The 11,381-nt window shown below is 56.0% G+C and overlaps 2 protein-coding genes across 2 annotated transcripts; both read left to right on the top strand.

Moving 5' to 3' along the window:
- The first annotated feature begins 248 nt into the window (after positions 1-248).
- LOC149273254 (sprouty-related, EVH1 domain-containing protein 2-like) lies at positions 249-4,049 on the top strand. The gene is made up of 6 exons (XM_089506565.1): positions 249-289; positions 1,406-1,577; positions 2,444-2,612; positions 2,875-2,954; positions 3,078-3,233; positions 3,378-4,049. Exons 1-6 carry the CDS (start codon positions 249-251, stop codon positions 4,047-4,049), a joined length of 1,290 nt encoding a protein of 429 aa, XP_089362691.1.
- A 3,592-nt stretch (positions 4,050-7,641) lies between these two features.
- LOC149273253 (protein FAM98A-like) lies at positions 7,642-9,866 on the top strand. The gene is made up of 8 exons (XM_089506564.1): positions 7,642-7,898; positions 8,026-8,174; positions 8,273-8,407; positions 8,507-8,691; positions 8,819-8,899; positions 9,187-9,303; positions 9,457-9,624; positions 9,720-9,866. Exons 1-8 carry the CDS (start codon positions 7,642-7,644, stop codon positions 9,864-9,866), a joined length of 1,239 nt encoding a protein of 412 aa, XP_089362690.1.
- Positions 9,867-11,381: the final 1,515 nt, after the last annotated feature.

The raw sequence follows: 11,381 nt of genomic DNA, 5'->3' as shown, positions 1-11,381 counted from the left end.
CCATGGTAAGCGTGGGGAGTTGAATGGGTTAATACCGGTTACCCGGGTGACCACAGTCTTCTTTCTTTAATTTGTATTTTTTAATGAACATTATATTTAGTAAAATCATTTTAATGCAAATTGGCCACAATTTCAACAATTTCTTTTTCTCCTCATTTTTTTTTTTTTTGTAAAACTATTAAAAATGAAAGCCGTGAAATCCGATTGGTTTACGCGGTAAAACTGTAAATTGACGGGTAATTACAGCGATGGTTGTCATGGTAACAAAGCTCAGTGTAAATATATTATGGTACGTTATTATTATTATTATTGTTGATTTATATGGCGCCATCATATTCCCCAGCGCTGTACAAAATACAGGAATGTATCATTTTTAACAAATATTTGTTGTGACGTAACAGTAATTATAGGAAAATTATGGAATTTATTGGGAAAATTCTGAGTTTTGGGGTAAAATCAGGGATATTCTCTTTGGAGAAGGGTTTCATGGAAAGCCGCCTCTAAGCAAACTAACCAGCCAATAGCAGCCGGGATCTGTGCGCTGCTCGCCTGCTATTGGCCACTTTTACTTCCCATGCCGGCTGTTACAATGTTTCGTGTTACGTTTCTGCCCTGAAATCTGTATAATTCAGAGTATTTTCCGCGGGGAATTTTAGGAAGGTTTCCAATAAATGTAATTGGCTGTTACTGTTTATAACGACTCTAAGGATTAGAACCACGGAACCTGCCAGCAGATCGGCCCCCATCTGGCCCCCCCTCTAGTCTGACCTTATCCGTCGTTGGTCTCGTCTTAGATTCAGGAGCTGTATGTCTATCCCATGCATGTTAAATACCCTCACTGTATTACCCTCTACCACTGCTGGGAGGCTGTTCCACTTATCCACTACCCTCTAAGTAAAGTAAAAAGTACATGTCTGAGCCAGTCCTGATACCGCAGTCACATCCCCTACATTACATACAGACCCGCCTCTGTCTGACCAGTCCTGATAACGCACCATCCCCTACATTACATACAGACCCGCCGCTGTCTGACCAGTCCTGATAACGCAGTCACATCCCCTACATTACATACAGACCCGCCGCTGCCTGACCAGTCCTGATAACGCAGTCACATCCCCTACATTACATACAGACCCGCCGCTGTCTGACCAGTCCTGATAACGCGGTCACATCCCCTACATTACATACAGACCCGCCGCTGTCTGACCAGTCCTGATAACGCGGTCACATCCCCTACATTACATACAGACCCGCCGCTGTCTGACCAGTCCCGATAACGCGGTCACATCCCCTACATTACATACAGACCCGCCGCTGTCTGACCAGTCCCGATAACGCAGTCACATCCCCTACATTACATACAGACCCGCCGCTGTCTGACCAGTCCTGTCTTTTGCTGTTTCAGTTATATCGTGAGGGTCCGAGCAGTTGTGATGTCCAGAGATGACTCTAGTGGGGGCTGGGTGCCGATGGGAGGAGGGGGTCTCAGCCACGTAATGATATGCAAAGTGCGGCGGCCAGACGTGGCCCACCAGCGAGATTACCTTATCCGAGGGGAGCGGCTCCGAGATCAGACGGTAAGTACCGTAAATACCCATTGGTGCCCAGATTTGCCCCCCGTGGTATTTGGGTGGCCATGTATAGAATCCACGTGGTCCGGTACCACTTCACCACCGCTAGGACAACGTTAGTGCTGCTGCTAATGAATGAATATTCATGGATATTAACGCCGGTATTTAGGGCCAGTAAATTGTCACGATTGGCCGTTTCTGTTGGGATCAATTTATAAACCGGTCCTGATTTTATAGAATGAACCCCAGAGATCAGAGCAATGGGTCAAATCCCACGTGTCTCATTCACTGTGTCTCATTCCCCTCGTCTCTTTCCCCACGTCTCCTTTCCCGTGTCTCATTCCCCATGTCTCATTCCACGTGTCTCATTCCCTGCGTCTGATTTCCCGCGTCTCATTCCCCGCGTCTCCTTTCCCGTGGCTCATTCCCCGCGTCTCCTTTCCCGTGGCTCATTCCCCGCGTCTCCTTTCCCGTGGCTCATTCCCCGCGTCTCCTTTCCCGTGGCTCATTCCCCGCGTCTCCTTTCCCGTGGCTCATTCCCCTCGTCTCCTTCCCGTGGCTCATTCCCCGCGTCTCCTTTCCCGTGGCTCATTCCCCTCGTCTCCTTCCCGTGGCTCATTCCCCTCGTCTCCTTCCCGCGTCTCCTTTCCCGTGGCTCATTCCCCGCGTCTCCTTTCCCGTGGCTCATTCCCCGTGTCTCTTTTCCCGTGTCTCATTCCCCGCGTCTCCTTTCCCGTGTCTCATTCCCCGCGTCTCCTTTCCCGTGGCTCATTCCCCGCGTCTCCTTTCCCGTGGCTCATTCCCCGCGTCTCCTTCGCGTGGCTCATTTCCCGCGTCTCCTTCGCGTGGCTCATTCCCCGTGTCTCACGCAGACCATCCTGGAGTGCGTCCTGAAGAAGGGTCTGGTGTATAACAAGGCCAACCCCATATTCCATCATTGGAAGGTGGAGGAGAAGAAGTTCGGACTGACGTTCCAGAGCCCGGCGGACGCCGTGACGTTTGAGAGGAGCGTGCAGGCGGCCGTGGAGGAGCTGGCAGAAGGTTTGAGAACGTGGTTGGGGCCCGGGGTGGGATCGGATATCGGGGAGATGTTCTAAATCTTCCCGTCCATTCTTTTCGTGGCCCGGTAACGGCTCCTGATGGACGCCTCGAATGAGACCTGGCCAGAAATGCCATTCGTGAGGTGGAACCTCCGCTGGTCGCCTCCATGAACCTCTTGATAGGTCTCCATCAGGCCGTTTCCAGGGGTAGCCACGAATGGGTCCGGCCGGTGGCCACTAACCGGTCTTCTCTCCTTTTAAAGGTTCTCTCTCCCGCTCATCGTCCTCTTCTTCCTCGTCCGCCTCCCCCGAAGAGGCAGATGTTTTGGAAGACGCCATCCCGGTAAGCATGTGCCACGCGCGGCGGTCCTCACGCCCGTCAGCGTGCTGCCGTTACTATGTTTTTGTTGGAATGCGTAGAAAACGTGGCCCCCCTCGCCCGTCTAACCCCCCCGGTGTCTCTCAGCTGCCCACAGACAGCGAGTCGTCTTCTAACAGCCGGAAGGAGATGTTACCCAAACACATCACCATCGTTACCAGCGAGTCCTCGTCCAGCTGCTACATGCGCTCTCCGGCTTCCGAGGAGTTTGGCTTCGGCCCGTCGGGCAGCCCCACGACGCAGGTACGTGCCGGGAGGCATAACCCCCCCCCCCAGTTGACCCACGGACCAGGGCAGATTTGATGGTCGGGTTGGGTGAGGTTTTTCCCGTTACTTTGTGTCTTCTCCGGTAAACGGTTACGGTTGTTTTGTTTTTTTCCTCCCCAGTCGCAGCCTCTCCAGCGCCTGTCCTTCCACGATGAAGAGGAGCTGGAGAGCATCAACCCCTGCAAGGACCTTTGGGTGTCCAAGGGCTACGAGGACTACCGGCGCGCCGCCCTGCAGGGGTCCGAGCAGCCCAAGTCCGACCTGCGTGTCCACTTCCAAAAAGCCAGCGGGAGCAAAGCGAAGGAGCGCCACTTCCCAGGAGCCACGGCGGCCTCAGAAAGCGAGGGGCCCCTGAAGGACCCCAGGGGCTCTCCTTCCTGCAGGATCCACGGCACTCCATCCCCCAAGTCTAAGGAACACGCTCACTCGGCGGCCGAGGAGGACATGGCCACGGCCCGGTGCGTGTACTGCCGGGGGGTATTTAGCAGCGAGGAGAACGGCCGAGGGCAGTGCCAAGATGCCCCCGACCCCATGGGGCGCTGCGTCTACCAGCTTTCCTGTATGTGGTGCGCCGAGAGCCTGCTGTACCACTGCATGTCGGACTCGGAGGGCGACTATTCGGACCCGTGCTCCTGCGACCCGGGGCATCCCCACTTCTGCGTCCGCTGGGCCGCCCTGGTCGCGCTGTCCCTCGTGGTCCCCTGCATGTGCTGTTACCTCCCGCTGCGGGGGTGCCACTGGTGCGGCGAACACTGCGGCTGCTGCGGGGGCAAACACAAAGCGGTGCGGTGAGAGGAGGAGCGCGGGGGGGGGATTGTGAGACGATTGCCCCGTGGCCTCCCCAGTTCCACCGCCCGGCGGGATGTTTTTTGGTTAAAAAAATAATATTTTTGGGGGAGGAAGCAGCTGCAGAGACCGACCAAAAAAAAAAATAGCGTGTGTGGGGGGGTTTAAAAGAGGGCAACAGACCCCCATAATGCCGGGGGGGCCATCAGAGCTTCAGCCCCACCTGAGGCCAAACAAAGCTAATTGCAGTGATAATCGCCCTGTACCGGGGTATTTAAAGCGGGTATAGAAGTTCGAGCAGTTTTGGCTTTTATTTTTTTTTACCCCTTTATTGTGGCCCCCGGAGTAATATCAGAAACGGTAATCAGGGGTAGAATTATTTCTGCACAACGTGAGGCTACGGCGGGGGGGGGCATCAGCAGCGCCTTTAAATAATGCTTTATTTATTATGTGCTGTCCCTTTAAATACCCGTCAGGATCTCCTTGGAGGAGGCTGGAAATATCACTGTCATTTTTTACACTTTGGCCTGAGGTCGAAATGCACTATTACCCTGTAAACTGGGACGGGGGGGGTTATCACCGTCTAGACCTGGAAGCCCCCCGGCTACGGCACAGGTGGGTTCCGCTTATTGATACATCTGTGCACAAGCAGGGGTCGCCCCCTTTGTTATTGAGTATTTATTGCCCGGAGACCCCCCGGCCGCGCCAGTCACTACCGGACGTTCTGTTAATTTATTAAATTGGATTTTAATTTATATCGCTGTGTAATTGAATGCATTGCGGACGGGGGGGGGGGGGGTTACTGGTTTTACTGGTGGGGGCGAAATAACAGGTGAATTAAACTCTGAGTGCAACCAGCGGCTCGCTCTGTTAACTGGGGGGGCAACTGCTGGGGCGTCATAGCGAGCGGTGCTGCGAATTACAGGGCAGCCTCGTCTCCGGTTTGTGGCATCGCATGGGGGGGGGGTGGCTGCACGACTCCAGTCTTTGAGGGCCGCGATGGGCCGGGAAGCCGATGTCTCCTAAGGGCAGAATGTTGCTCCGCTCCGTACAGTCGGCGTCTCAGAGCCGCGTGGGTCTTGTGAACGGTTGTTTGGGGTTTATGTGGAAAGGACCGTTCTAGAGCGTTCCGCGGGGGACACAGCCCAGCAGAACTGAATGTAACGCCGGGGGCCAGATACTCCTCTCCAGGCCGGGGGCCAGATACTCCTCTCCAGGCGGGGGGCCAGATACTCCTCTCCAGGCGGGGGGCCAGATACTCCTCTCCAGGCGGGGGGCCAGATACTCCTCTCCAGGCGGGGGGCCAGATACTCCGCGCCGGCCGGGGGCCAGATACTCCTCTCCAGGCCGGGGGCCAGATACTCCTCTCCAGGCGGGGGGCCAGATACTCCTCTCCAGGCGGGGGGCCAGATACTCCTCTCCAGGCGGGGGGCCAGATACTCCGCGCCGGCCGGGGGCCAGATACTCCTCTCCAGGCCGGGGGCCAGATACTCCTCTCCAGGCGGGGGGCCAGATACTCCTCTCCAGGCGGGGGGCCAGATACTCCTCTCCAGGCAGGGGGCCAGATACTCCGCGCCGGCCGGGGGCCAGATACTCCTTTCCAGGCGGGGGGCCAGATACTCCTCTCCAGGCGGGGGGCCGATCCAGCCGGAAAAAATCACATGAAAAAAGTTTCTCAAAAAAATAAGAACTGAGGATGCAGCCGTATTTTTAGTTCCTGGCAAAGTGACATCGCTCTCTGTCTGTGATCCGGTCTCCCTGGCTGTGATCCGCTCTCTGTCTGTGATCCGGTCTCCCTGGCTGTGATCCGGTGTCTCTCTGTCTGTGATCCGGTCTCCCTGGCTGTGATCCGGTCTCCCTGGCTGTGATCCGGTGTCTCTCTGTCTGTGATCCGGTCTCCCTGGCTGTGATCCGGTCTCTGGCTGTGATCCGGTCTCCCTGGCTGTGATCCGGTCTCTGGCTGTGATGCGGTCTCTCTCTGTCTGTGATCCGGTCTCCCTGGCTGTGATCCGGTCTCCCTGGCTGTGATCCGGTGTCTCTCTGGCTGTGATCCGGTGTCTCTCTGTCTGTGATCCGGTCTCCCTGGCTGTGATCCGGTGTCTCTCTGTCTGTGATCCGGTCTCCCTGGCTGTGATCCGGTGTCTCTCTGGCTGTGATCCGGTGTCTCTCTGGCTGTGATCCGGTGTCTCTCTGTCTGTGATCCGGTCTCCCTGGCTGTGATCCGGTGTCTCTCTGCGGCTGTGATCCGGTGTCTCTCTGTCTGTGATCCGGTCTCCCTGGCTGTGATCCGGTGTCTCTCTGGCTGTGATCCGGTCTCTGGCGTCTCTCTGATGCATTTTGCAGCTGGAGGAAACATCTCTCGTGGACGGGGATCACGCACACCGTCGCCCCCCCCCCCCGCACGGCACACGCAGCCTGCCCCGGTCGCACTCGCCGTTCTGTAGATGATGTAACAGGAATGTTTGTTATTTTGTATAAAACGGGTCGTTATTAAATCATTTTTTGTGGTTGGAGCAAAAAAAAACCCCCAAAAAACAACAACCCTTCATTTCTCTTTTTATAGAAAGAGCGCTTTTATTATTAATTGTAAAAAACATGAATTGAGTAAATTCCACAAAGTATCTCGTCAAGAAAACAAGAGGATGATGTCCGTTTATTTCCCGCGATCCCATGCGGAAGCCACGTGACCCGAACACGCAGTCTGATCATTAAGCGTGTTCTCCGGATTCACACGGGTGACCCACGGCGCGCGTTACACGCTATTTATCAAAGAAAACGGTGAATCTCATCCGCTCCACCATTAGTAGCCGAGTCCTTCCCAAATGAGACACAGCTTCACTGCACGTTATGGAGCTTACCCTACAGGAATCAGTGACCCGGCCCCTGTATAATGTATAGATAAATCAGTGACCCGGCCCCTGTATAATGTATAGATAAATCGGTGACCGGCCCCCTGTATAATGTATAGATAAATCAGCGAGCCGGCCCCTGTATAATGTATAGATAAATCAGTGACCGGCCCCTGTATAATGTATAGATAAATCAGTGACCGGCCCTTGTATAATGTATAGATAAATCAGTGACCGGCCCCTGTATAATGTATAGATAAATCAGTGAGCCGGCCCCTGTATAATGTATAGATAAATCGGCGAGCCGGCCCCTGTATAATGTATAGATAAATCAGTGACCGGCCCCTGTATAATGTATAGTTATCAAAGAGAACGGAGAGAGAGGGGGTATCAGGGGAGGGGGAGTTGAGGGGTATCGAGGAGAAGGGAAAGAGAGGGGTATTAGGGACACGGGGAGGATCTGGACAGTCTAGGCGGGGTCACTGGGCCGGTGACTCGGGTGTTTTGCCCGCTGCCGCCGAATTACGATGCTCCGAAGATCTCCGTTTCGCGGTTACTGAGGTTTTCAGTCATTTTCCTGTTATTTGAATGAACTTTATTTACATTCACTTCCTGTCATTTCCTCTCCGGGCAGCCGAAAGGATAACCAGGCTTCTGATTGGAAGAGGAGCTCATGACGTATTGATTCTGGACCGGTTGCCAGGAGACCTTTGGACGCCCCTAGGCCCAGAGTGAGGCCTCGCACTGGCATGGAGATAGACGGCGGGGGCGCAGGACAGCTGGAGGCCTGCGAAGGGGAGTCAAGGCCCCCGGAAACAGGTGCAGAAGAGCTTGGGCCCCCGGAAACAGGTGCAACGGAGGTTGGGCCCCCGGAAACAGGGGCAGCAAAGGCTGGGGCCCCTCAAACTGCCGCAGGAGTGGCTGGGGCCCTGGAAGCACGTTCAGGAGAGGCCGCAGCCCCTGGGACACTGGCCAAGGAAGCATCTCGACTGCTGCAGGAGCTGGGGTAGGTGGGCCGGCCAGGGTACGGGGCCCGGGTACTGTTACCCCAGCGCTAGGTTATTATGGAGGTATTCATTATAATTGACCCCTCTCTGTCTGCGCTGTGATCCGCCCCGCGGGGTCGCTTTCAGGTACGCGGGATCTCTGTCCCGTGAAGATGCCCCGGTACTCCCCTGCGCGCTGGGTGCTTCCTGCCAGGACTTCACCTCGCTGTGCGTCTGGCTCGTCTCGGAGCTGAGAGCCGCGTCTTCGTTCGGGGAGAACGTGACCCCTACGGAGGGTGAGCCCCGGGGGCGGGGGGCCTGGAGCAAGGGGCCGGGGGCCACGCGCTGATGGCTCTCGGGCGTGGATTATCTGCCGCCCTCTTCTCCTCCGCAGGCCCCGAGGACGCAGAGACCTTCCAGCTGGAAATGAGTGGGGTGCTGAGTGAACTCCACTGCCCTTACCCCCCGCTGACCACCGGAGAGGTCACGGCGAGACTGACGGACCCCCACAACTGCCTGCTGTTGCTAGGTAACGACACCCCGTTGTCTCTGCGCACGCAGCGCGTCACCCCGTATGTCGGGCGAGGCGTTTGTGATTCCACCAATCACTGGCCTCCTTTCTTTGCAGTGTTTCTCGGCACCGAGCTGCAGGCCGCCAGGATCCTGGATAGTAGGAGGGCCCCTGTGCCCGATCCCGGGGGGCCCGCCAAAGAGGCTCTGCAGGAGCTGCAGCGAGTCCGCGGAGCTCTGGGCTTGGCTGAACCTGCCCTGGACACGCCGGTGGCCGAGTACATGAGACAAATAGAGACCAAGGTGACCCAAGAGCTTGCGATTTAAACTCGTGGGCCTGTGCTTTGGCTGCGCAGGAAGCAGCCGGCGGGGGTCCGCACATCGGGCCGTTTCCTCTGCGTTGTGACTGAAGGTTTTTCTGTGTTTTTAGGTCCACGACGTCTCAGCTGCCGTCCCAGAGGCTCAGAAGTCTCCCCCGTTACTGAAAACCCCGCTGTTGGCGGCTCAGTGGGTACGGAGAGGACGGCCGGGTGGGACGCGGGACCTTCTTGTGTATTTTTTATTATTGTATTGGTATTTGGGGGTTTTGCTGGCAGGATCTTGGAGGTTCTGTGAGGGAGTGGTAGATAAGTGGAACAGCCTCCCAGCAGAGGTGGTAGAGGGTAATACAGTGAGGGTATTAAACATGCACGAGATAGACTGATTGGAGCGTTCCGTTGGTTGCTATGGTGATTAGACGGGGGGACGGCGGGGGTCTCGGGCTGTACTTTCTTTGATACGTTGTCTCTCCGCACGCAGGACGCTCTGGCCGATCTGCAGCGGTCCCTGCGCTGGGAGTACGAGTGCCGGATGCGCATGCTGGTCACGCGATTCGACGTCACCGTGCAGTCCTTCCACTGGTCAGAGCGAGCCAAGGTCAGAGACCCGCAGCGCACTTACTGCCCCATCGCCCCCTCCTGCCTGCTGCCCTGCAGTGGGAGGGGCAGACTCCATGCCCCATCGCTCCCTCCTGTCTGTGTCGCCCCGCTGTAGGAGGGGCAGACACTCTATTGGTTTTGTCGCCCGCAGGAGAAGGGCTCCGCCATGCAGGAAGCGCTGTGGCCTCTCCGGCGGTCTCTGACGACGGACTCCGGGGTCTCTCTGTCTCACCTGCTGGCCGCCCGGGAAGACGACTCTCGGATTCTCCACACCTGCAACGCCGCCTTCTGCCAGCGAACCGGCAGCGCCATTAACAAGGTAGAGCCCCTCGAGCCCCTTTCTCTTTTAACCTTTCGGTGACCCGTTTCCTCGGCCCGCTCTTTCGATGTATTACCGCCTCCCTCTGGTCGCAGGTCCTCATGGTGGGTACCGTGCCTGACCGAGGCGGGCGCCCCAATGAGATAGAGCCCCCCATGCCCACCTGGGAGAAGCGGAGGGAAGGTGGAGGGCGAGGAGGGCAGCCTCGACAGGGGCGACGAAGCAAGAGAAGGAAGAACTGACCCGTAACTCCTGGAGTGCCTGGGGGTCCCGAGCGGCCCCCCGAGAACAAACCCAACCGCCTGCCGCTCGGCTTCCTTCATTCTGCTAAAAATGTCTATTTTTTGGGCACTTATGGCGTTAGAAGGAAGGTTCGGAAACCGTTTCATTTCACCAAAATCCGCTCTGTGTATAAATTTCTTTTCATTGTCTTCGTTTCCGTTTGGTTTCCGGGTGGAATGCCTGCGATTTCCTGCGGGGGGCGCTGATTGGCTGCAAACGACGTCTTTTTGTTTCTTGATCTATAGAGTCATGTGATATATACCTTTATTTTTATAATCAAACCAATAACTTTGGGCTAAAAAAGGGGCGGAGACCTAAAATGATTTATAAAAAATGTGATAAATCACAGATTTTTTTTTTATTATGTTTTATATTTTTTTTATTTATTTTTGCTGCCGTTTTTTTTGGCCGATTCCTCGTTCTTCAGTCTGCAGAATTTGGGGCTTTTCTGTTTTTTGGGCCTGAAATCATTCAATCCGAATTCCCTGAATTTTTGGTTGGCGGAATAAATGAGTCCCGCATTAATTTTTTGTCCACTTTGTTACTTTTAGGAAATGTAAGCGTTTTGCGTAGGGGGGGCGTGGTTCGGTGACGTGAGGATTATTCCACCCCCACCCCCGGGGGTTCTGGATTAACCCATTCCCTTCTGCATGAAACATCTGAATTATGTCATGCGACATGGAAACAGACACCCACCCCCCCCCCCCCCCGGGCCATAATTTTCCATCCGCTCATTTTTTTTAATTGTCGCTCCGGATCTCCGCGATGTCTGTAAGAGTCCTCGGCCCCCGCTGGCGTCATCTGCCCCCGCTGGCCGGGTAGAAGTCGCAGGTCCCCCCTCGCACTAGAGATGCAGTGAGTTGATGGTGTCGAGGATGCGCCCGATGGCGGGTTCCGCCGCCGCGTCCAGGCTCAGCATGCGCATCTCGTCCTGCAGCGCACACAGCTGGCTCTGCAGCTGGGCGTTCTCGGCAGACAGCTGGGAGTTGGTGCAATGCAGCCCGGCGTTCTCCAGGAGCAGGCGGTTCCTCTCCTGCGCGGAATCAAACGTTACACCGGGGGTCATTCCCTGGCAGCGCTTCCCAGCACAGGTGGTAACAGGAGCTAGGAGATCAGTCTAACTAAAGGAATGAGACTCAAGCGAAGGGACCAGAAGTTTACAGGGTAGAGTGGGGCGGAATAAAGCTGCGGGTATCTAGGGGTCTGCGCTCACTGGGGGGGGCACGAGGGTGGCAGTCGGGGCAGTTTGGGGAAGTTCACATTAATATACGGGGCGGATCTCACCTTCTCCATCTCCCTCACTTGTCCGTACAGAGCGTGCGGGCTGCCACACGCGTCCCCGCACCGAGGGGCTTCCCCCGGGGGTCCTGCCGCCGAGCCGCTGCCGGGGGTCTCGTCCTCGCTGCCTCCGTCGGTCTGGGTGGATTTCTGGAAGGTTCTGCTGTGCGGAGTCCGGGATTCTCCTGCGCGGCTCC

The sequence above is a fragment of the Sceloporus occidentalis genome, unplaced genomic scaffold (assembly GCF_023333645.1).
Source record: "Sceloporus occidentalis isolate IW3139 unplaced genomic scaffold, rSceOcc1.0.p SCAF_390, whole genome shotgun sequence".
Taxonomy (NCBI): domain Eukaryota; kingdom Metazoa; phylum Chordata; class Lepidosauria; order Squamata; family Phrynosomatidae; genus Sceloporus; species Sceloporus occidentalis.
Note: the sequence above shows the minus strand (reverse complement) of the source record. Positions and strands in the feature narration are given on the sequence as shown.

Coding starts and splice junctions, on each gene's coding strand:
- LOC149273254 (XM_089506565.1), top strand. CDS start 249: ATGGTTGTCATGGTAACAAAGCTCAGTGTAAATATATTATG. Junction 1,578..2,443: donor AGCGGCTCCGAGATCAGACG/GTAAGTACCGTA, acceptor TGTCTCACGCAG/ACCATCCTGGAGTGCGTCCT. Junction 2,613..2,874: donor CGTGGAGGAGCTGGCAGAAG/GTTTGAGAACGT, acceptor CTCCTTTTAAAG/GTTCTCTCTCCCGCTCATCG.
- LOC149273253 (XM_089506564.1), top strand. CDS start 7,642: ATGGAGATAGACGGCGGGGGCGCAGGACAGCTGGAGGCCTGCGAAGGG. Junction 7,899..8,025: donor CGACTGCTGCAGGAGCTGGG/GTAGGTGGGCCG, acceptor GGTCGCTTTCAG/GTACGCGGGATCTCTGTCCC. Junction 9,625..9,719: donor CCGGCAGCGCCATTAACAAG/GTAGAGCCCCTC, acceptor CTCTGGTCGCAG/GTCCTCATGGTGGGTACCGT.